This window comes from Gouania willdenowi, chromosome 1 (genome assembly GCF_900634775.1).
Source record: "Gouania willdenowi chromosome 1, fGouWil2.1, whole genome shotgun sequence".
Lineage (NCBI taxonomy): Eukaryota > Metazoa > Chordata > Actinopteri > Blenniiformes > Gobiesocidae > Gouania > Gouania willdenowi.
This window is the reverse complement of record NC_041044.1, coordinates 26,136,689-26,163,341: the sequence shown is the minus strand read 5'-3', so window position 1 is coordinate 26,163,341 and position 26,653 is coordinate 26,136,689. Positions and strand designations below refer to the sequence as shown.

General features: G+C 38.1%; 1 protein-coding gene across 2 annotated transcripts in view; it reads right to left on the bottom strand.

The window, feature by feature from the left end:
- Nucleotides 1-26,216, bottom strand: part of plppr2b (phospholipid phosphatase related 2b) — a 58,980-nt gene extending 32,764 nt beyond the window's left edge. For both annotated transcript variants that reach the window (XM_028461053.1, XM_028461062.1), the window contains exons 1-3: nt 25,731-26,216; nt 21,580-21,690; nt 3,278-3,466 (exon numbers count right to left, since the gene is read on the bottom strand). In XM_028461053.1, coding sequence (XP_028316854.1) covers nt 3,278-3,466; nt 21,580-21,690 — 300 coding nt within the window. In that variant the 5' untranslated portion in view covers nt 25,731-26,216. The remainder of the gene's footprint in view (nt 1-3,277; nt 3,467-21,579; nt 21,691-25,730) is intronic.
- Nucleotides 26,217-26,653: the final 437 nt, after the last annotated feature.

The window sequence follows — 26,653 nt, the reverse complement described above, 5'->3', positions numbered from 1 at the left end:
AGAAGATATGCGCCATCATCCACCCACGCACTCACCTTCATCGATGCACTGAAACATGCTGCATTATTTGACTAGCACCACACAAGTGTTTTACTCTTCCTCGTTTTTTGTTTTTTTTCATCCATCCAGTATTTTCACCTCTTTTTGGTATCTTATAGCATTGTTCAAAAAGAGGTGAAAGCTATGGCTGGGGTTATTAAGATATTATGGGTTTAGAGTAGCAGCATGACATTTGGGGACGATTTTTCCTCAGGGCAAGGTCACATATCCATCAAGTCTAGTCAAAATTCACACTGCTGCTGGAACGTTGAAAGCATGAAGTTTCTTTGGCTTTTTTTTTTGCAAATACAAAGTGTTCCTAAACACATGACAAAATGTGCATTAAATAAAAAATAAAATAAAATAATAATTAAAAAAATAACTAATGGTGTTTGACAATTACAAGCTTTTAAATTAATCTGTTTTTTCATTAAAAAAAATTATAAAAAACTTTATTTTAACCCAATAATTCTCTTTAACACCCAACAAGAGTCAATATGTTGTATATGTGAGTAAATACGTGCATTTAAATGTTCCATTTAGATTCCAGTGCAGTTTATTTACAGTATCTGACAGAAAACATTTCCAAGAGACAATACTAGAGTTATTAAATTTACATTAATTAATATAGTAAGTAGGAAGCTGTTCTTGCAATATGTATTGTATGTCATTTGAATACAATTTAAGATTCATTGTCTCAATCACATGGTTAATAGGTCTCACTATTGAGAATGAGGAGTTGTCATCACGGCCTAGAGCTCCTCCCCCCGATCCTCCCCCGCCGCCATGTTGGCAGAAGTCCCACGGCAAAACAGATTGTTTACATGTGTTTTTAACGCGGTAGTAGCGGAGGTATTGTTTTTGTATTATTATTGTAATTTGTGATGTAGTGTCTGTGGAGGGTGAGTGGGGGGATTGGAATTATATAAGTGTCTGCTTCATCCATCCCCTTTTTAAACCATGCACTTGTTTGCATGCCTGTAAGTTGTTTTGTGTTGTGTGCAGGTTTGAAATAAATTCTTTACTTACTTACTGACCTACATCTTGCATTCACATTTTTAAGTACCATTGCCCATTGTGCCCAGATCTTTGTCCACTTTACAGCTCCAAACAAAAGCAAATTACAACTAAATAGCTAAACATACACAGCTTTAGCCTACATTGAAACATGTTGGAAACGTTTATGTACATTGAACATCTCATTGCAATGTGGTGTTTATGAAACATGCAGTTAATTACTTTGTCATTTTGGTCAAGAAGTGTCTGCTAAATGCAATGTATTTACAACACACTAAAACACATATGTGAAGAAACTTACTTTTGCCAGTACAACGCTGTTTTCACCACCTGGAGGCTTGTAGATGACCAAGTCCTGGACCCAGCCGCAGCAGAAAGTCTCGTAACTTTCCAGAGACTTGTGGCTTTTGAACTCCTGCATTGTGTAGTAACTTACACCAAAAACTAGGTAATTTACGATGTCCATGTATGTGCACGGAGGTAAAAGGTCCAGGTCTCTGTGCCATTCTGCTGCAGATAGCTCGTACGGGTCCATGTTGTGAATGTCCACTAGCTTCTCCAAATACCTCTTTTTTGCGCTTGGTATCAGTTTGTCCCTGTAAGGTCCCTTTTCTTTCGCCTTCTCTTTTTGCATTGCTTTTCTTCTTTTTCCTTGTCGTATTCCTCTATGCAAAAAGTAAAGCTCTGGCGAATGCGTGAAATTCTGGGGGCGTCTACCACCATCATGGCTGACGGGCTCAGACCCCCCCCAAAACAACCCAACTCACCACGTGACTCCTCACTCTCAACAGAGTGATGCTGTACAAGTGCACCACCAATTTAAAAAAAAAAAAAAAGAGTTATAGGAAGAATATTAAAACTAAGTTCATGCTCAGTCAAGTTTATGATCAATTTAAGAATGATCCTGGCCTGTCGATGAAAGAAATCCACACATTTGTACATTTTGTCTGAGCTAATGTCATCCTGCTTCCTTTTCTCTTTGTGGCTTTAAGTCAAATCCCTTTCGTAAAAGTTTGGCGAATGTCCGCTTTTTGAATGTATCTGACCACGAGGCCTGTGGGATGGAGAGATATTTGGAAGCAGAGACGCTCTGACATTTAAAAACCTGATTTTACACTTTAGCCAAAAATGACGCCTCCCTGCTTTCACTCTGCTCAGCACTGCTACTGACTGCCTCAACCATCGGAGAACATGCAAACACACATGACAATGGAATAACCTAATGCACCTGTGCATCTGTTACCCATCTACGCAGGTTTCGCTATATGTAGTAGGATTCTCCAGCCCAACCTTAACAGAATGTCATCCTTGCTACCTGTATACAGTTTCATATTAATTGACTGTTAAATGCTGGAAAATAGCATTTATGGACCAAAAACTGTCCTTTAGTGTCATCAGCATTTCTTCAGATAATGGATAATTACATATGTAGTTCTACACATGCTTTTTGATTTTGTGCACGCTGCCCTGATGTGTGAGTCAGAGGCAGGCATACCAAATCCTGCCTTAATTGTGGGACATGAAAGCGACGCAGAGCCCAAGGAGACACCACAGAAGTCATGGAGACACATTATGATGAGGATTGGAGTCGAGTTCATTATTAATGGAACACCGCTGCTGTGCTCAGAAAGTGTGGCAGCTGGGATTAAACTTGACATAATTCCAGACAAATATAAAATAATCACCAAGTGTATAATTGATTTAGTAAAATAACCCCCAGCCCAAATAAAGACAACTGACCTGCCAAGTTTGCCAGAATGATTAAATATTAAAATCCTCATTCTATCATTTAGAATTCTTTTAGAAGGTGACACTAATGGAAGTGTGTGTCTTGCACACAAATGAGATTTCGTTCTGTTATAGAAAATACAGGCTTTGAACAGGAACAGGCTCTATGCACTCTGTAGCTCACACCAGCTGCTCTGTGGAGGACAAATATAGTGCTGGTTGCCATGGTAATGACAGTGAACACATCCACACAAACAGAATGGTGAGACCACGAGGATGCACACCCACACATATCTCCTGTCTTCTAATCCACAAACGCCACGTGTGGATTAGAAACCATCTATGTGTGAGCGTTGCTATCACAGGGATCAATCCAATCATAATCATGTTCAACAGGTGTAATCCTTCCTCTGTGTGTGTGTGTGTGTGTGTGTGTTAGACATAGGCACTTGTAGAGGAGGAGGATATATGAGGGAGTTGGAAGCAGACTCACCGTCACAGTGGGGATGGCAGTGAGCAGAGAATAGACGAGGACAGGTGGAGCTTTACTGTTGTCCTCTGGTCCTGGGTACGGTTTGGAGAAAGCCTTGTCGAAGCAGAAGAAGCCCTGAATGTGCACAGGGAAGGTGTCCGTGTACTCAAAGTAGTACGCCAACAGCACGGTCCCGGCCATGATGACCAGCTGAAAATAAAACATATTTGTTCCAGTTTTGAAGACTCAAATCACTGCAGACGTCAACAAACAAATCAAAATTTAAATAAAAATAAAAAAATTAAAAAAAACGCTGTCACAGTTTTTAGAAATTAAAAATGGAGAATTTCTCCTCAGAGCAAAAATGATGGACGCATCGGTGATGTGTAAAATGAATCAAATGTGCAGGGAGAGATAGTCAGGGTAGAGGTTGGGCAAGTGAAAAAGGAAGTGAGGGAGAGAGGAGGGAGGGAAGAAAAAGAATAGGAGGGATAACGGGTAGGTAGAGCTCAGGAAAGGAGAGAAATGGAAGGAGAGAGAAGGAAAAAGAGCAAAGACAACTCGAGAGAGAGAGAGTTGTTTTCAATAGTGTCACAGTATGGGGAGTGGGAGGGTAAAGATACAAACAGAAAGAATGTTGTCTGGAGGAAAGCAAGAAGGATGGAGGGAAAAGAACAGAGTTGCTCAAAAACGTGTGTGCACGTGTGCATGTGTGTGTGTGTGCTTGTGTTCGTGAAGACTGCAGCTTTATGCAAAGTACGAGCCATGAAGCATAAAATATGACCTTCATAACAGCCAAAAAAAGATAAATAATACATACAAATTAGCAATTCATAACAGCATGTGTGAGAGAGGGTAAACGAGGAAGAGGGAGAGATTAATATAGAAAACATTTTTTTTTTAATGTTTTTTTTTTTAAGTGCAAATCTGCACAGTGGAAGACTAATTATTCATCTATACTCAAGTCAACAGCTCAAATGTGCTTACATCATCCCTTGCAGAAAAACACACGTAATCCCTGAATTTGTCTCTGAAAGCTTGCAGTTTGAGATGTTTGAGAATAACCCAAAACCAAAAGTGTTTTGGGAAAAGTTTATATTTATTGATGCTGAAGTGTCCTCATAATCTCCAGCCTGAATGTTTTTGCTCCATATGGTTTATTTGTTTATAAAGGACAAGTTTATCAGCAGCAAAACATGCAGAGCCTCCACTGGCAGGAGATGCAGTGTCTTTGGTTTGTTGGGACAATCATTCAGGCAGTTTGGAGGCTGTTGGTAACAATTCCTTCCTTCATTATATAAAACTACACAATTGTACTGCTTCCTAAAACTTTACCAATCTTTATTGTGGACCAAATAAAACAAAGTGGTGGAAAAGTAAAATCAACAACCAATAAAAGAAAAATTCCAGGCCACCAACTCAACAAATATCCAAAACCAATATATTTATTTTACATAAATCTTATCTGACATTCCACTGTCATTATCTTATCTGGCATGAATAAGATGTCTATCTAGGGGTTAGGATTAGGGCTATATAGGGTTAGGATTATGGTTAGAATAATGCAGGGTTAGTGTTAGAGCAGGGGTCTGCAACCTTTTCTCTCAAAGGACATCACCGACCCCCACCTGGACCCCCTGCAGTTTGCCTATAGATCCAACAGGTCTGTAGACGATGCTGTAAACCTGGCTCTCCACTTCATCCTCCAGCACCTGGACTCCCCAGGCTCCTACGCCAGGATCCTGTTTGTGGACTTCAGCTCTGCTTTCAACACTATAATCCCAGCTCTCCTTCAGGACAAGCTTTCCCAGCTGAACGTGCCACACTCCACCTGCAAGCGGATCACAGACTTCCTGTCTGACAGGAAGCAGCACGTGAAGCTGGGAAAAACCATCTCTGCTCCCCGGACCATCAGCACTGGATCTCCTCAGGGCTGTGTTCTTTCTCCTCTGCTCTTCTCCCTGTACACCAACAGCTGCACCTCCTCTCACCAGTCGGTCAAACTCCTGAAGTTTGCAGACGACACGACCATCATCGGTCTCATCTCTGATGGAGACGAGTCTGACTACAGGTGGGAGACAGACCGGCTGGTGTCCTGGTGCAGCCAGAACAACCTGGAGCTCAACGCTTTAAAGACAGTGGAGATGATAGCAGACTTCAGGAAGAACCCAGCCCCCCTCACCCCCCTCACCCTGGGAGACTCTACAGTGAGCTCTGTGGAGTACTTCTGCTTCCTGGGGACCATCATCACTCAGGACCTCAAGTGGGAGCTGAACATCAGCTCCCTTATCAAAAAAGCTCAGCAGAGGATGTACTTCCTGCGGCAGCTGAAGAAGTTCAGTCTGCCAACAAGGATTTTGAGGCGTGCAGGAAAGATTGTGGCCGACCCCTCCCACCCCGGTCATAAACTGTTTCAATCTCTCCCTTCTGGAAGAAGGTTTCGGTCCATCAGGACCAGAACCTCCAGACACAAAAACAGCTTCTTTCCCTCTGCCACCATCCACATGAACACACCCCAAGTCACCCACTGAACCCCCCCCCCACCCGATCACCACCTCCATGATGACATTATCTGCTGCACTGTATATATATATATATATATATATATATATATATATATATATATATATATATATATATATATATATTTATCCTATTTATCCTTTATTCTCTATCTATCCTTTATTTATCCCTCATCCTTTATATTTATCATTATTATTATTATTATTATTGTTGCTGGGTTGTTCTTTGTTTTTTTTTCTTTTGTTTTTTGTTTGTTTTGTGCACCAACTACCAAGACAAATTCCTTGTACTGTCCTTAAAACTGTACATGGCCATTAAAGACATTTCTGATTCTGATTCTTTCTGATTCTGATTTTATCTAATCTCACCTGGATTAAAGTCTTTCCAGAGCCAAAAAAAAAACCTTCTCAATGGAGACAATTCAGTGTATACAATTATTTACAGTTAAAATAGTATCGAATAAGTTAAATAAATCTTTCCCTACACAAAAAAAGTCTCTATTTTTTTTTTGTTAGTTTAGTTATTTTACCAGAGATTTAAAATTTAAGATTAGCCACCGGTGCATGGAAAGTTGATGTCTGTAGATGTTGCAGGAGGTGAAGTAGGAAGGTAGCTGAGTCATTGCACAATGTGATATATTTTTAGGTTAACAGAATTGTTTTATCATAATTCTATTTGAAGTCAATGTCATTAATCATGAATACCATCTGTAAGAAATAATACTTCATTATTTAATATTTTATTTATATAGTTATAGTGAGCCATTGCGAAAGAGTCAAAGAGCCACACGAGGCTCAAGAGCCACAGGTTGCAGACCCCTGGGTTAGGGCACTGAATTACTAATATTTTAAACTTCTTTTGTAGAAACTGTCAATCAATGCTTTGAAGAGGGTATGAAATAGACTTGCTCCATGATATGTATAAACTTATAGCAAACACATGAAAAAGAGAAAAACACAAAGCTAGGATCAAACTCTTTGCATTCCATTCCATCAGGTCCAACAAATGTTTCCTCTCACTTCCTTATATTTATTAATTCCAAGCATGAGGATGATTAGTAATTAAATATCCATCCACATTTACTCAGGAGCAAGACATGCCGGCATCATTCTGCTACTCCATGGGACACAAATCCACCCGTACAAGCAATTAAGGAGTGGATGTTGAAAGAATTACTAATATCCGTTCCATTAAGTAGTTCATTAGCCTAATTAATCAAAAGACTCTTAGCTGTTAACTAAAGAGCACCCTGTGCAAAGTTTCACCCATCAAGCTGCAGGGAGGAGAAAAAGTTTACTTTTTCTGTGCACTGAAGAACTGGATGGCCTGTGCTTGAATCCAGCAGATATAAGCATGGCTGCCATTGGTTCCTGTATAGGTATGAGACCATTAACCACAAATGTGCTCACTGGGTCCCTGCAATGTAGCAGCCCTTCCTATTCCCAAGAGAAAAAATGTGAAAATACACAGATTTCACAAATGAAGGATTAAACTTGATGTTTTAACCTGACCTGAACCCAAATGGCTACATCTGCTGCATGTCAGGAATCCAAGGCACTATGTAGCAACACCTTCAATAACTGAAAACCACTCTGGGCTCTTTGACACTGGTAATGACTTAGCTGTTTTTCTCCAGTCTTCTACCTGATCGTCATAGTAATTCACATTACAATCAACATTTTTCAATCTGCCATCAATATTAATAATAATAATTCATTTTATTTAAAAGCGCCCACGGACACTGTACAATGTCATAAAGCACTCAAAACAGGAGCAACAGAATAAAAACAACGTAACACTGCAGCCACTGTTTGTTACTACGTATGTCCACAAAGGTCGGCTTATTTCGCACATGTCAAATGGAATATGATTTTACATCAAATACACATCAGACACCTATGGAACAGTTGAAAAGTTTAATTGAGATAGATCTGTTTATATGTTTATCTGTTCATTTGGATCGCTGAGTCCACACCCAATACAATAGACTGATTAGTGCAGTACACAAATACATATAACACATCACACAACAAAGCAAACAAACAATAACTAAAAATATAGCTGCAAGCGGTGATAAACGGCCCATTGCTGTGCCGCCTTTGCCAAACACTTTTGATTTATTAATTCGTCTTCACTCTATAGGGGGTGCTAACGCGCCAATTTCCATATTTCGACATTGAGCTGGTTTAGTGCCAAGAGTTTAACAAATGATTCACATTTGACGCAAATCAAAGTTTGTATGTGTAAATAGGAGTATTTTCAAAAAATTTAAATCTTCAATTCAAGATTCTGGACTTCCTGTGTGTCTTTTAGCATGGTCATAATAATTTTTTTCACTTGTCTTGTCATGGTCTACATCTGTGTCAATTTTCATGATTCTACGATGAATTAATTTATTTGGCAATTCCTATCTCGTAACGCATTTTTGGTGTACTTGGGAATGCTGGCGCCTCAGATTTTTCAAATTTTTTATAACCAGAAATTAGAGAAGCGCGCGATTGAACTTTGTTTGAATTTTTGTGACTCTTTATAATGGTTCAGTGGGTGAAAAGTAGGTGAGTATAATAACATAATATTCTAGCACAATAACATTGTTTCCCCCTTTTTGAGTACCATGAACTAGACATTTTCGGAAAGCGCAGGGGCATGCCTACGACATGACACGGGTCCCTGGTCACTGACGGGCACGTGGCGTTCGCATAGGCTCCGCCCCTTCCCTCATAGTGTGGCCACTATGAGAACAAGAGGCCCTTTGTCAACTTGTGGCGCTCGGGCTTAACAATTTACAAAAAAAATACAACATTCCTACATTTGTTCCAATTAACAATCGGATGATTGGTTATTTAGCAATATACAGTTACAAAATATCAATATACAGTTACAAAATATCAATATACATTTACAGGTATTTATCAATATACATATACATTTGTAGATCAAATAAAACTAATCAAACTTACCATAATGAATTGTATTCAGTAGCTTTCATTTTTAGGCACCTAGAGCTGTTTTGTTAATAAATGTTCATTCAGTAGTTTTTTTTAAGTCTATGGACTTTGTATCAAACTGTATATCCATCATCATCCTTATGGACTACTTCAATGTAGAGCCATGAAGGACAGGAGCCTGTCCCAGTTTACAGGGTCAGCAGGTCTCCAATCTAATCTTTAAGGACCTATGTTATGAAGCGAGATTACCTCTTATCGCGCTAACTTCCAGGATTTAATCAGTGTGTGCTGGACTATGAAGCTTGCTAACGTCTTAAGGAGCTAAATCACCATGGTAACTTATGCTGAACGGCTAGCCTGGTCGGGAGCAGGTTTTGCTCTGGCTAGGATTTTAGCGAGTGATAAAGTCCCGCCTCCTGACCAATCAGATCTCTTAGAAAGCGAGCTGTCCAATACAAGGTGATCCTTTAGGACATATATACATTTATATCTGATGGACTGATCTGTAGTCAGCTGATGAAGCCTGTGTCTTCGTATGCGCGGACGGGGTGAAGTCATAAAAGAATGAATTAATTTGTTAATGCATAAAAGCGTGATAATATTGATCATATTAATCCATTGGATGAGATCCCATATGATAAATAATCTCACGCTTTTACACATTAACAGTGTCAGCAGCTTCCGGCCTGGGTTGTTTCATTCCTGCCTTTTCTGTAACAACAGTGTTGTTTTTGTCTGAATTATGGATTTTAATTATTCATCATTTTAAACTTAACTAACAGCTAACTGGTCGGGACCAGGTTATGAAGTTGATCAGATCTGAGGGAATATAGAAGCTCCGCCTATTGGTGCGCAGCAGTACTGTTGCTCTTTGCTGTAATCATAGATTTATATTCATGATATTTTTTTAAGGTCATAAGCTGTTCCTCCTGTGAACACGCTCGCTCTGCCAGTTTTCTCCATTGTCATGATTGATCAGACGCTGCAATCTCCACCCCTTTTTTGTGAACGCGCACGTACCCAGGCTGAAAACACTTGGCTTAAATTAGCGAGTTGTGATCAACCTTCGTAGGACAGCTTCTCTCTGGCAGGGAATGTTTGGTTTTACCTGTGAAAAATGCTCTATAAATAAAGATTACTTACTTATTTATTAGCAGAAGTCAAAATAAAAATTTTAAAAATGCAATACACTTGTTTTTTTATTCACTAATGCTCTGAAAGTCTTTAGTATTGTTATATTCACAAAATGGTTCTTTATTGTGATGGATTTGATAGTTGTCCTGCTTATTTACATTTACATTGGTAGAATCTGACGTCCATTTTCAGACTATTTGGAATACCAAATGTGTCCAAAATGACAGGTAACCATTGACCCGAATTTAGACAAGAGTACAATCTAGTTCAGTGGTTTTCAGACTCTTTTGGCTCTAGTACGCTCTTTCAATTATTACTGAATCCAAGTACCCCCTTTTGTCCGACTCCAATATTTTGCCTAAAAAAGTATTTAAAGACAATTATAGAGCATAATGGTGGAATGAAAAAGTGATAACACACATTTGATTTCACATTTCATTATGTAATTAAGTGGAGAAAAAAAACAGGATTTAAAGCAGTGGTTTCCAACCTTTTTTGGATGGTGAACCCATTTTAATATCAAAAATTTTTGCGATTCCAAATTTTTTTTTTACTGCATTTTAGAACTAGTTGTTTAAGATGTGTTGTTTAAACTCCAGACCCCAAGGTTGAAAAACACTGATTTAGTGGCTCCTGAATAGATTCATTTCTATAGTTTTTATCATTTCCAGTTATTTCACGCCTGATTTGGGAGCAAGACTGACACTGTACTGTTCATTTTCCTCTCTCTCACAACCAAACTTTGGGAAATCCCATCCATGTAAGGTTTGTTTTTTGTTTTGCTGGCTTGTTTCTTTGTTTTTTGTTTCGCGCACCGACTACCAAGTCAAATTCCTTGTACTGTCCTAAAAACTGTACTTGGCCATTAAAACATTTCTGATTCTGATTTTATCAGTGGGGACACGTTACCATCAACGACCCCAGACCATGACTTTACAGTCAACTCATGAGATTTAACTTTCATTTAAGTTTAGAACACAGGCATTCCCTAATTAACAAATAGCCTCTATTGTAAAACTCATTCCCAAATGGGAAGATTACACAGTTATGACATGAAGCAAAGTTAGCATGAGCTGAACCATGTCAGCATGAATTTAGTCACAATACTTTTAAAGTTAGTAATTTAAAGAACATGGCCTCTTTTGAGCTGACCTACTAAACTAAAAGGACTTACCAGACCGTGTTATTACTGCTTATATTAGTCCTGCCTCTGCACTTTAAAAAATAAGAAAAAAACCAAGAAGTCAAAAAGACTAATATGGGCTGTTTTGGCTGAATCTGAGGTCAACTGGTCATTAAAAACAGTATTAAAAGTCATTTTAAGGAGGGGCAGTAAAGGTGAAAAAAAAAAAAAACTCTCCTGTCTCTTGCGATTTAAAGCCCAGATGGTTAAAAGTCAACAGATAAAGTCACACGTTTACAGAGGGTGAGGATGTGTGTATGTAGTTGCAATACGTGTTCAACTGACTGCACCCAAGACGGAGACAACAAAATGCCAAGTTATTTTGTGTTATTACAATATTTCATTTAGGTTTGTGTTAGGCTGAGAGTTAATGGTTAAGGTGATAAATCCCATTCACATATATCATTTTTTATTTTTTATTTCTTTTACTAGCAGCTACACACAAGTTCATACTGTGCAGCACGAAAAAAATAAAATAGTGTCACGTTAAGTAACAGGAAAGCATTTTGCGTCACACAGCTTGAAAAGAAAAAAAACAACAAAGTTTCCTGCAGCATGAAAAATATGAAGACACTGTGTTGCCAAGCACGAAAAACTACACAAAGTTGTTTTTTGTTTTTGTGACAGTTTAACAAACTCCATGAGACTGGGCAATCCTGACCTAGAAAAATAAAATAATTTGGGCTGTTTCACACAATACACAAAAAAATCCCTTAGCAAAATGTAGTATACTTGAAGTTAATTTTATTAAGTATGCTTGAGTATAAGTATAAGTATACCAAGTATACTATGGAACATGTACTTGTAGCGTACTAGAAAGTATACTAATTTAATACTTATTTGGACTAAATTGGAACATTTCAAGTTTATAAAAGTATACTTTTAGTATACTTTATAAGGTCATTTTAAGTTTACAAAAGTACACTTTCAAGTATACAAGTATACTCATCTATATACTACTAGTATACTAGGTATATACTTCTAGTCCACATTTCAGTTTATTAAAGTATACTTAGAGTATACTTTTATGAACTAAGAATAAGTAAAAGGTTTAGTATTAAAGTATAAGTGTAAGTCTAAGTATTAATGTACTTAGTCCTAGACTATTCTTTATACTTTTCAGTATAATCAAAGTATAATTAACTATACTTTTCTTAAGTATATAAAAAGTAAACTTCAAGTATACTGCCTCAGTTTTAATATAAAATAAGTCGATTTGTAGTACACTTGAATAAACTACTTTTTGCTAAGGGAAGGCATCTTCAGTATTAAAATATAGTGCTCCTTTAAAGTCTTTACCAGCTTGTATTGGATTTGATTAAAAAATGTCACTGCATATATATACAGAATACGGTTTGAATTAGCTATAGAAAGAAGTCTATTCACCTTCATGTCTGATTGCTTTCAGACAATTTTCAAAGAGTTGCTTCTCTGTCATCACTTCATTCTATCTCTCCTAAATGAGCCTAAGATGAAGCTATCTTCTGCTTATTTGATTTTTGATGAGCTCCCCCACAATCACACAATCAGAGCGACTGAATATTTCACAGCAGCTTTCATTAGATTTCACTAGATTCTCAGCAGACGGGGGGAGAAAAAAGGAAAGTAAGGGGTTGTTTTTGGGGTTGTTTTGAGCTTCCACGCAGACATTGACACAACCTGCGACGGCAGAGCAGTGAGGATGCACAGTCCCTTATGTTCCAATGAATTATGCAAATGTAATGAGAAGGCAAACAGCACAAATGTGCTCAGAAGCAAATCAGACGTGACATCATTTAGCAGATGACAAGACTTGACTGCCGCCTGGTGTATACTGGAGTATATTGCAACCCACTGAGTACTACAAGATAGATTAAGACAAGCTAGTAGTGGAGCCCTAAGGAGAACACAAGGAGAGAGTGATGGAGGATGAACAGGTAGCTAAAATGCTTAATGGGACATTAGTATTATACAAAATGTGGCGGAGCAAAGCCGAGTGAGCCGGTGGGAAATTAAAAACAGAGGCCAAAGTGTAGAGGAGGGAAAAGAGCTGGAAAGACAAGGAGTAGAAGAGGAAATGAGGGTATAAGAAAGGGGGTGAAAGAGAGGGTAGGATAAAAGATAAAGAAAGAACAGGGGAAAGAGAGAAAGGATCAAAGCATATTCATCTTTTTAGCTTCCCCTCCCTTTTCTTTATTTCACATGATAGCGGGTGTATTTTATCAGCAGGCCTTGTTTATCTTAACTCATCTTGAACTCTACATTTCCCTTATCTGCCTCACTCAAGTTCAAACCCACGCTCTCTAACTCTCCCCATCATGCTGCATTTTCCTCAACGTCTCTCATTCACCCTCACTGACAGGAGCCTTCACATCTGCTCCCCCTCACTGTCTCTGTCAGGCACGCTTTGTCTCTTCTTTTCACAAACATCTGCTTAGCCTCTGCTTCTTTGCTTTCCACCTATGCCACGCTTTGAACCAAACAGATACATGCAGAGCTGCTGCTTCGCACCCATGAAGAGAAGAGCATCACTGAAATGTTCAGTGCTTAACAATAAAAATTAAAAAAAAAAAAAAAAGCAGTACAAATCCTCAAGCACGCATGCCCCCGCATCTTACAAAGAGGAAGAAAAATACTGTAATCACAGGCTTTCACATGAACATAATCCTGGAATGAAATGTGCGATTCTTTTATTTCCCCAATCTTAAGGATTTATGTTTTTACTTCAACATATGCAGAGCAACTTACATCCTGCACGCATGTCCATGTCCAATAACTGCAAGATTTACATCACAGAAAAGATTAGATAAAAATACTGTGTCATAGCTGAAAAAGGCATGTACATTATGATAAAAACTACATCCACCCCTTTACTTCCTACTACTTTCAGAGATAACAGGTGCTGAGCTGCTCAGCTAACAAGTGATTCAAGCTTCCACCCTGAACACTGAGAAATCCCAGTGCAGCAGACCGACAGGCAGGCGGGTGCTATTAATGGAGTCTGAGAGATAATGAGAGGGAAACTACAGGGTAAGATAATGTAGGAATGCATTGTTACTGTGTCTTTATAGAAGCATGAATGCTGAGGAGGGAAGGGACAAATAAAGAAGAGAGATGTGCTTGTGCAAAAATACATAAATAAATAAATAAAAGGTAGGAGATGGAGAAATGGTGAGAAATAAAAAATAAAAAGTAATCAAAAATGCTGAGCAGGTTTGAAAAAGTGAAGTTTTTTGGAACAAATGGTATATTAAATCCTTTATTATCATTTTACAAATAAATACATAAATAAATAAACATTATTTTCCTAAGTGGACATTCGGTCAGTCCCCATCCACAATGGTAGCTACAAGCAGGGCTGGGGTCAATTACAATTGTAATTGCATAAATAATAATGAATTACAATTATGACAAAATTATAATTGGAATTGGAATTTTTAAAATGTAATCGTGATTGAATTGTAATTGAGTTCAGATAATTGACTTTTGTAATTGTGATTGCTATGAAAATTTTACAAATTGTCAATTATAATTGAAGGCAAAACTGGGGAACCATGTTACAGTTCTATGTACAGTTATACGCATATGTAGTGGACAATTATGATAATGCTTCTTATCAAGCTTTCCCACATTTTACCATTTAAAATATTATAAAACCTATATTTTCATTGATTAGGTAGCCTATTTCCAATAGATAGGAAACAAATTAGATGATAGATATTTCTTTTTTAGGACCTGTTATCATAAAAGATGCTAACAGAAAGCTAACAGTCAGCCTTTACTATCCAGGCCACTAAACTCTGGAACTCCTTGTCTCCTAAGCTAAAACATTAATTTTTATATTTATTTTTATATTTATTTTTTTATTCTTTTGGTGTTCGGTTTTGTTTGTTTTGTCTTATATGCTATTGTTTATTTTTGTTTTGTTTTATTATTCTAGGCAGACTTGTTTATATTTCTTATTATTTGCTGTTGTTTAATTTTTGGTCAGTATATTATTTGTGAGCTCTGTTTTTCTGTCTTCCTATTTCAAAAATGTAAATAAATCATACATTAAAAAAAAATAAAAAAAATAAAAATGGAACAGGACAGATCTGGGGGCTTTTAAAAATGAACTAAAACGTGTTTTAAAAAGCGACCAAGTGTGTAATCATTTTAAGATTGCACTCAAATGTGCTTCCTTGTCAGAATTAATGTTACTGTAAATATATTTTCTGTATTCTGTATTTTCTGAGTGCATTTGAAAAGCCCTTCTAGGGATGGACTTTGCAAATTAGCCTTGGCTATAAATGTTGTAGTGCTGTACATATTGATTTTACACACTTGTCCCTATCAAAATAAATAAAATAAAAAAACAAGAGGAAGGTTCACTTTTCTTAGGTTATTTGTTTCAGGCTCAGCAATTGTGATTAATTGTAAATGAACTTTAGTAACTGGGAACATAATGGGGCTCTGCACAGTGAGACGTGACGTGATTTCCGGTTGAAAATAAGACTGATGAAGTATTTCCTGTTACCGAATTCGGACAGTCAAAACAGTGTAGAAGTGAGCCGTCACACTTTTGAAACGTGTTTTTCACAGTTTTGTTTTATTGTGCCTGTTTGTGTGGTTGTTTGTCTACACAACGACATCCAAAAGGACGAAGTTTACTTCCCAAACAAGAGAAAATAGATACCACTGTTGCGTCCCTAAGTGTACAGCTTCAGCTCGATGTAGTTCTGCTTTGAGTTTTTTTAAGCTCCCACAAGAGGATGAGCTGCAAAAAAAGTGGATCATCAACATCCGGAGAGAGATAAACCCTAAACCCCAAACCCTGACGTGAAGGGTGCGTCGGTGGAACTGTCCCCGTTCTTTTTTAATGAAATAATTACTCCTCGTTCCGGGGGTTGGGGAGTGAAGAGAGCGACTAGACTTTCCCTCTGAGAACCCCGAGGAGGAAATGAATGTACCATGTCCTGACCACGACTACTGCTCATCAGCTAAGCCGGGTGCATTGCATTTAGCCCCCAGTGTTATAGAGGAGGTCTGGGCGGAGAACGCTGCGCTCCGGTGACAGATGGAGGAGATGACCATCAGCAACAACTTTGGCTTGGAACGGTTTACTGCTTCAGATGAGGACATTAGGTTTTAAGAAATGCTATCAAAACATATCTGTAGCTATCAAAGTAGCATTAGCGCCTAGCTAAACATAAAACAAGAGGAGCAACTCTGAATAAATGGGAAAAACAGTTTGTCAGTGAAAAGCCAGTAGCTTACGCAAATGTACTAGATGTCCACTGCTATTTACTGCTATTAGTGAGTTGCGTGAGATTATTTGTCATAATACAGTAGGGGTAGGAACCGGAAGTTCTTTCAGCGTGCATATAGCCCATTGTAATTGACTTTCTGAGGATAAAAAAAAAATGTAATTTAACTGTAATTGAACATGGGCAATTGAAAACGTAAATGTAACTGAAAAATGTAATTGACCCCAACCTTGCCTCCAAGTCTACCTAAAGGATCAAACCTGACCACTCCTTATTCAGCCAGGAATTTACAGTAGGTGAGAGGAAAAGTGTGTGCATTTGTTTTTAAAGCATTCTTTATCAGATGGCTCCACAACTGACAGACCAAAAGAAGGAAAGTGGCCAGAAGCCATCTGTACTCAGTGTTAAATCATATTAATTCTGATCAAGGTCAATATCTCTAGTCATTCAGGCGCCTGGCTGTAAACCGTTTGAGACAGATGAAGCAAAACAATACAAACAGCTGTTTTGTAACCTCTATATCAAAGCCTGCAGGCTAAAAGTGACAGACAGAAACCTAAAAGCCCATATCTTATGACCATCTATATAAATAGGCAAAACTGTACATTATAAAGTAGGCCTACAGTTGAATTGAAATATTATTCTATGAGAAAATTCAAACAACCCTCACTTGGCCCTGTAAGACACGAAAAAAATGCTAGAACTATTTGTAGGGCAACACTCTCTTTAAAATGTTAATGTCTGTATGTTTGCGTTTCATATTCGCTCACTGATTCAAAGACTTGTGTATTTTTCCAACTGCATTGGTCATTTTCTTCTTATCTGTGTTATCACCGTGTGATGCACAGAGAATGTAATTAAAGAAGAAGACGTGAGATGTGCATTCCCTCTTTTGTCTCAACGGCAAACCAGAGCTCGCCCAACCACAAAGCTTCAGTCAGTTGAGGCATAAAAGCTTCATTCATCTTATTTAAATTCAAGCAGAAATGCTCCAAAATGCCTGCAAACAAACCCTGATGTGATGTTTTATGCAAAGGCAAGTGCCTGAACATATAATAGTTTTATTTTTTTTTTTGTCATTAAATTATACTAAAGAAATCGCAGACAAGCAGGCATGAACAAACAACTGTATGATCAACAGCAGCCCAAGCTGTAAACATGAGATGTGTTCTTATGCCCAGCTGTGTGCTGATTTCACAGTGTAGCACACACACACACACACACACACACGCACACATGCACACACACGCACACACAAGGATGCTGTGACGCACACGAGGAAGCAGCGAAAGCAAGGAGATCAGCAGGCTGGCATTTCAAACTCAACGGCTAAGCTTTACAGCTTGGGCGGATGCTGCAGAGGCTGATTGCCATGCATTTGTTTGCTAGTGGAAAATGCATTATTTTCTATTGCTACTGTTGATATTACACTGCAACTCCCTGGCCGCAAGTTGTAATAACAGTGCTTTTCACTAAGAATGGCCAAATGACGTTTTATGACTTTTCTGTGTGTCACAGCACCTCACAACATCACTGATTCCCACATTTCAATGGAAGTCTGGACTAAATCATATCAAAATGACTTTCAAAGGAGCTTCTTTGAAGCTCAGGTCCCAGACCACGCAGCCTCTTGTGAGCCTTTGTAGAGCGATAGCAGCGACAGCGTCACTATGAAGCTAAAACTAGAGAGAACAGTGAGGGGGAGGCAAAAGAGGACGACTGATCCGCTTTCCATTTTGTTGTTCTCTTTGCACACAGCTAAAAGAGTCACCGTGCCAAATCCTTTCTCATTAGTAAACTGATCAAACGGGCACTCGAATTTTAATCTAACAGAATAAAACAATGCCTAAGAATCAGAGGAAAGAGGGTCAAAGGAGGGGATCTTAAACGTGTGAACAACTGTGAGAGAAATGTGCAGTAATACCAGCAGTTTGATATGGAAGCTTTTACAAGCTCTGAAATAAAAGGAGGGGGCATGAGAGGCTGTTGTCAGGAGGACAAAAATATATATAACAAAGAAAAAAAATGATGGAAGTAGATGACAGCTATGGGCAGAGCGTTAGATTGTGGAGTCAAAGTGAGATTACATACAGAATATCATATCGGAGTGGGGAGGGTGTCAAAGAAATGGGTAATGAGATGCTAATATAACAACAATGGAGAGAGCTTCCTCAGGGGGAAGCAATACTACAGCTGTGAGTATAAACATAGCAGAGGGGTAAATGTAAATAGAAATGCCCTTAATCCAACTACAGTGCTATAGATTCATGCATTTAAGTATTAAAGACAAACCAGATTCACGTCATTCCACCACTAGCTGTGGTTAAGGTGGTAGAAAAGGTCGTTTAACTTCATAGTAAAGGTAAGTAAATGGGAAAAAAAAGCACAAGAAATGTTCTGCAAAGGGAAACATCTATGTGAGAAAGGAGAAAATCAGAATACAGGAAAAAGAGAAAGTGAATGATTGGAGAGCCAGGGGAAACTTGAAAGTGCAGAAGGGCTGAGGAGGATTCAGGACAACAGACAGTGTTTGCTGACAAGTCTCAAAACGGGAGGAGGAGACAGAGTTGTACATGTCATAGAGAATAATTGAAAGATCTATGTGGGGGGTAGAGCATACAAATACCCAGGGGGAAGAACTGTTGAAGTGCAGCGATGATGAAGAGATTGACTAGGTAAGACTCAAGAGACCGTCAAAGAGAATACAGGGGGGGCTCAGACTGATACAAGATTGAAGACTGAGGAAGGTGAAGACGCAAAAACATAAAAAGATAGAAAGTCATTACAGCAGGTCCTCAAGAGGATGTTGGGAATAAGCTGATACCAAAGCCCAATGGAAGAAAGTGAAAGCAAGCTTGAGGCTGCACTGAACCTGCAGGGATAGTGGGATTTTGTGCTATAAAGAGATACAGATGTAATGGAGGTGTGGTGAGGAGGGCTGCTGTGTGGAAGGAGTGTATGATTCATGAGATGAATAAAGCGAACATAACAAGCTTTTGTATAATGCCAAGAGGATATCATGAATTAGCACAAAAACAGTACAAGGTTAAAATAAATCTATGTTGAGGTTGTGAACTCTGCGGGTGCGCTACACTCGTGATTTCCAACCCGTGGTTTGTGCCCCCTAGGGTGATTGCATAGTGTACAGGGTTGCAGACAAACAAAAACAATCATCTATTCCCTAGAGATTTTTTTTGAAAATAGTTTTCATTTCAAATGCCTATTACAAAAAAAAGTGCATTACTACGATATAGTCAACAAGAAACTTAGTTTCAACCACAAAGCCAAAGTAGCAAAAACTTTACCAAACCATGGTGAGGATTGAAGGGCAGCCTGGCCTGCTGACATTCTTTACAATGACCAATGCAAACCATGTGGTAGGAAAGAAGACTCAGCACTATCAATATATATAAGATTACAAAAATAGGAAATGATTGCTCTGAAGAACAGAACTGTCAGATTTGTATTTAACCAGTCTTCAAAAACATTTTTTTTTTTGTTTCACTTCTTCATTCAAGATCAGTTCATTTCTATTGCATTCTTTATCCAGTACAGCTTTGCTGGAGTCAACCAGAGTAATAGTAGCTATGCTGGGTAGGTAGGTACAGCCTAGACAGGACTCCAGACTATTGCAGGGCAAACACAACAACAAGCATGGTAACGCCATATAAACAGAGTCATTTCTATACCATTTGGGGCCCCAGTTTGCACAACTACATGGAGAGATTCATTATCCATTAAATTATTGGTCAATCATACCCATAATACCTGTCGACTGAATGCACACACTGCACAACTTTGGTATACCATGGTATAAACTAGATATGTTCAACATTAACCTTATGCTAATCAGCCAATATTGTCCAAAGCCTAATATCTGATTTTCTATAATAACCAATAGTTACATATACATAGAGCCCCTCCTACCAGCCTAGTTTTAGGGTCATGTTATATATCTCTTAATGGAATTAACTAATTAAGCCTACGTTTAATGCAATGCCTCACTGGATGTATTTCCATTAAAACATCATACTGTATGTGCAAAATAAATTATATTTTATACATATCGATTTTTCCAATATTGGTAGAAAAAAATGATACCATTGTCACTCGATATTACATTTTATGGCTAATATCATCCGATAATATCAGCAGGACAATGAATTTACCCATTTTTAGTTAATTACCACTCAAAAACACTACATACATATTTTGATGGCAGTTTATTTAATTGTATTATCATACATGTACTTTTAAGCAAATTAGGGATAAAGACAGGTAAGTTTAATTCTTTGTAGACCTTGGCTTCGGGGCCCCCTATTGGCTGATGGGGCCCTATGCAATTTCATAGTCTGTCTATAGCCAGAGTTGCCTGTGTAGATGGTTCACATTTACACTTTAGGAGCCAAGCAAAGGCTGGACAAAGTGCTGAATAAATAAACAAACACAACTAAACAAACATTAAAAAAGATTATATTTTGTGATGCCCCTTAAACTTAATTCGGCTCATTCTACTGTCACTGCTGCTGCTCAGAGGACCTGCAGGCTTGTTGTGTGTTAGCATTAGCAGGAGCTAATTGGGTTTTCATTCGTAATTAGGTCAATGAACATAGAAATATGGTTAGAGAATAGAACGCTCCAATGGGTCATTTAGGGATTCCATGGAAAAACCAAACTGTGGGAAGCGTAGAGTGGAAAGAATGAATGCATGGGAGGAAAATCACTGTTATCACCGTGTGATTCATGAACTTTGGGGGATTATTTCAGGATTACATTTAAGACAAATAGATTAATCCATGAAAACTCTATAACGCTCACAGTGTTATATCCCAGATCAATAAAATGATGTGAACCTTAACCTTAAAAGCATTCATGTTTCAATACATCTCATGTTAATGATGAATTTTGTCTGGTATCTTACATTTAGCTCATTCACATCCCAGCATGTCTTTTAAGGTTATACCTTGGTGCAAGTTATTAAATGTATTCAATAAGTGGTTAGTGTTTGTTACATGCTTATGTCCAATAGTATTAACTGCATTATTCACAGCAGTGTGGACACATAGTAAAACTTGTCCATGGTGCATACTTCCTCAGATTCATCCTTGCATTCTCCACATTTGTGCATTTATCACTAAAAACATTATTCATCTTGTGGGAGCATGATTTTAATTTGAATGCATTTCTTAATCATCTATATAACAGGAGCATTATAAAATCATATTAAGCTAAAAAAAATATTTTGGTAAATAAAGATTTATTTTAAGACAGACCACAAAGATTTTAATAATAAAACACTGATAAACTCACCTCCACAAGGAGAAAGCAGGGTACAATGTATTTGCTGGTTTTCTGCAGGCCACGGTCAGGCGGGAGGTTCCTCATAGCATTTCTCTGTGCAGACAACCGACTGTCCATCATCTGCAGAGTCAGAGATTATTAGGCTTCACACTGTTGAAAATACTGTATTGTAGCTTTAGAATGCAGAAAATGTTCTCCTTTGCATTTTATAATGTTGATTAATCATGTTGTGTGTCAAAATGTACATGATTGGTTAAAACCTGGTTAGGTAAGGAAATTGGCAGTAATAAAGGACAATAGATGGATCGATGGACGAATCAATGGATGGATGGTTATAATTACCCGTTAACATCAGCTTGTTTTAGTTAATGTGTTTTTATATTGTTTAAAATCCTAAATCAACACATTTGCATCCATTAAAATCAAAGCTTAAGTTTTCTCTGTATTGTAGTTAATTGCACTTTACTTCTTTAATATGGTGTGTAGTCACGATACATATTAGCCCTATATCTAAAGTAAAGAAGTTTTTTTAATGTCACAGAGTAACCAGTCACAATCCCAATATTTGATGACATGATCATTAATGGGAAATGTTCATGAAAACTTATCCCATTTTAGTGAATTTACCATTATTCTTTATTCTGAGCTACATTGAATGATTCATACACTATTACGTAAATACCGTTTGCAAAGTTTATTGTTATTGACTTATTGTTTATTGTTTTACATTGTTTGGCTTTTTGTGTTTTATAGTTGTATTAATTTAATGGACTATTATGATGTAATGTTGACTTGTGTGGAGACAAGCAGAAAAATAAGCTGCCAGTATGCCACAGTTATACATTTTTAAGTGAATCTCAACACACCACTATATTACATTATATCATTACACTCTGTGATGAAGTTAATATACTTTTCTTTAAACCTTCATCTTTAATTAAACCATTTGGAAGGAACACAAATGCATTAGGGTGAAAAGAGGAGAGGAGAGTGAAAACTGTGGAGCAATGATCAAAAACACAAACACAAGTCTGACAGAAAGAGGAGAGAGAGAGAGCTAACCATGAAGCAGACGTTTGGAGAAGCGAGGGGTAAAAGTGTGCAAATTCAGCAAGGGAAATTATAATAAAGTTCAAAATAGACCATGATGCAAGTTTTCTTCTCTGTTTGGTCAGTGGGGGTGGCAGCAATGTTGTTGTCGAAAGGAAGCTCCTCGTGTACGTGTTTATTCTGTTTGAACGTTATCCCTTAGTACACTTTGAATTACCTCCACCAAGGATATAATAATTTCACTGCGTTTATTTTTATTTTTTAGTCTGTTAGAAGGATTATGTCAGAAGTGCTTAATTGATTTTGACAAAAGTCAAACCAAAGATAGACCTCATACAATGGAAGATGACATTACATTTTGCAGGGGAAAAGTCAAAAATGTGTTGGGGAAATTTCTAAAATTATTATCTAAACTCAAAATCTGTCGATCTTTATGTAATTTCACTCATTTATGTCGGGTTGGTTCCTCAATTAACCCAACGATCATCTAAATCTGGATTGTGCATTTCATTGCGATTTGTCGGGAATAAATGGGTGTACCCATACATTTGGACCACGGTATCGTTATTAATTGGGTAACATTTCTTAGTCTTTCGAGCCTTTAATGTGTGAACGATCATGGTACCATGACCACGATCACTGATCCAGATAACTGCCAATATCTGTCAATTCTGTGCTTGTCGGAGGTTTGCGCTCTCTGAGAGCTCTCGTTTCTTTATAAACTCTAGATTTATCTCACATTTGTATGTTAACTTAATTGTAGTTTATGAATGGATAATTGGCACCGGCAGACCCCCGCGACCCTGATAAACGGGAACTCGCGGGTTTGAAGATGGATGGATGGATGGATGGATGGATGGACGGACGAATGGATGGACAGACGAATGGATGGACAGACGGACGGACGGATAGTAGTTCAATGTAAGTCAATCAATTATTTTTTACATGCATATTATTGAAAAAGACTAATTAAAGTCAAGTTCTTTACTTGTAATCTACAAAGGGTTTAAAGTGTGTGCAAACATTCATTGAAACAGGTGAAATAATCCTACATTGGTTAATATCTATAAAAATCATATATATATATATATATATATATATATATATATATATATATCTGTCTTTGATCAATATCAGGGTGATATTACCCCCTCCAAAATAGAACATATTTTTTCATCTACTTGACATTATCTCAGTGACTATATACAGTAGCTGAGGGTGAATCTCAGATGCCTTGTCAGCCGTTTTCCCGATCAATGCATGATTGGGGCGATGTTCACATGGTTGGATTGTGTCCAGGATTTCACTGTTGCACCCAAATTAGTAACATATATTTGTGATAAAAGCGTGTCATGTCCAAACTGCAATATGATTTAGTGAACTTTGCTCAATTCTTTTCATTTCAAACATTTTATCAGTGGTAAGATTCACCAACAACTACACAAGCTGTGTAAAACCAGATCTTTCGGTTAAAACATGAAGCCTTTAGAAACCAGTATTTCCTCTTCCTGCTGTCTGTGCTTATACTTAATGGTCCATTTTATCGACAGGATACACATCTAATTCTGTTTCTTGTCTTTTTATTTTGAAGAGTAAAAAACTACCTTTGGTTCTTTCTTTCTGTGGCCAAAAAAGGCTGAGTAGGAACTGTGAGGTATGAACAAAATACATGAAGACACTGTATCCCAGAAGGTCATTATTTTTGCTCTTGTTCCATCCATGTTTGTATAAACTTTGTTTTTCATTTGTAGAAGCCAAAAAAAGTTATAGTAACTATGGTTTCTTTTACAGCAAGAAGGTTCTAATAGTTCCAAATTACAAAAAAAATTAAATAAATAAATAGTTCCAAATTACAGAGTCGGGCCTACTATCAAACTGTGGGACACTTGGCAACTGGTTCTTTTTTTTTTCTTTTTTGAAACTAATTTTCCCCCTAAAACTGGGAACATTTTCACAAATCATCCCACAGATTTTAGGGCAAATTACATTGTAAATTAGTTGATTAATTGTTGCAAATTCAAGGATTTTTTACATATTGCATAAAATTCAGGAGATTGTAAATTAGTTGCAATATTCCTTACACATGCAACTACAATAGAATTTGTGCTCTCCCCCCCCCCCCCCCCCCCCCAAAAAAAAAAAACATAGGCGAGTGAAACAAAGATGAGTTTGACATACAGTACCTGCTCTGGTCATTTCTGTTACACAGATGTGGATCCTATTATTCCTTAAATGTTAGAGCATTAAACAAAGCATGTTTGGCAGCAAAAATAGTACAAGAAATAAACCAATTTCAATGACACATCTTGTCACTTACTTGTATGACATACACATATGACCTGAAACATAAAATGTGCACATGAATAATGCATGTTAGAGTTTTGACTTCATACCATTGTCTGTCAACCAAATGGAAAGGACTAAGCTTTATAACTATTCTGACTGTATGAGTTTAGACTGTGGAGCATCTGAAAATAAATGCATGTGATGATCCTCAGAGAGAACAGATGGTACAAGTTGTGGCAGGAGATAAAAGGATTGTACCCTGTATGCATGCACACACACACACACACACACACACACACACACACACACACACACACACACACACACACACACACACACACACACACACACACACTCACACACTGTGGGGGCTGTCTGCAGTGTTTGGGTCTTCCTGAGCGTAGAAAGGTAATAAGGCATGACTGATCATCTGTTGTGTTGCTGTCCATCTCGTTCACTATGAGTTGCATCCTTAAACCTCACATTGGCACCATGATAATAAAAATGCCCTTCACAGTCTCACTGGCACTAATGTACACTTCCACTGATGGACTGATGAGCACACAGATGGGTGCACTGGTCCATTCACACAGAAAGGATGATTACTCGTCTGTCCATTTCGATGTCAATCCAACAAGTGGTGCCACATAATAAATAAGTGTGTGTGTGTGCGTGTCAATGTGGGACCAATAATTCATGCTTTGCTGCTCTTGAAGTTTAACACAGACACTGAAATCACACTCTTTTTCCTCACTGTCACTCACATTAAGGAAGCAAATGAGGAAACATAATAAAAGCACATAACGGGTTTGAAAAAGTCTCACCTTCAATCTCAGTGAGTTGGAAGCAATTCTGCTGAAACGGACCACTGCCCCCCCCGTCAGACTCCTCGTCTTCAACAGGATTTGATCAAGCTGTGGACTTTCATCCTGAGGTTTTATTGTTGTCCCAGTTCTTCTTTGTTTTTTTCTCTCTCCACCTCTATGGCTCTATCAAACAAAACCCCCAGCTTACATCAGTTACTCCACCACTGAGATGCCTTCAGCACCGAGTGAACTGAGTGAGATGGAGAGGTTGTCCACTAACAGACGCACAGCCTCCAGCCAGCCTCGTCTCTAATGCTCTGCACACTGCTACTAGGTCGCTAAGATGAAATGATGCTTTTCAGCAGCACTTCAACGCTAATTAGAAAAGTGGAGGGATCCTTAAGCTCGGTGAGGAGGCTTCACGAGAAGAAGAGAGCGCAGTTAGAGTGGGTGAAAGAGAGAAAGGAGAATAAAAAAGCAAACAGTGGGAAGCAGGAATAAGAAAATGAGAGAGGGATTGGAGAATGTGAGCAGAAAAGAGCCGGCGTGTGTGTACAGTAAGAGGGAGGGTGAGATTGAGAGAGGGAGGGAGTGTATGTGTGTCACAGGCAACACAGTGGCTAAAATGGTAGACACTGTGCAATTTGGTACTGTCGACAGGGGAAGTCTAACCCTGATTATCAAGAGTGAGTGCATGTGTGTGTGAGAGGGTAACCATTGGAGTGATAGGGTTGTTAAGTTGGACTCATAAACAAACACAACACCCAAAGTGTGGGTCGACGTGAATTTATTTAACAAAAAGTGTCCTCTTGGCTTGGCTTGATCCTGGGAGTGGCTCCAGAGCAGGCTCGGGTACTAGAGGAATAAAAGTCCAGAATCAAAAATAAAACTTGGCAAAAGGCATAGACGTCAGGATATCTCTAGAGCAGAAGTACCGCAGC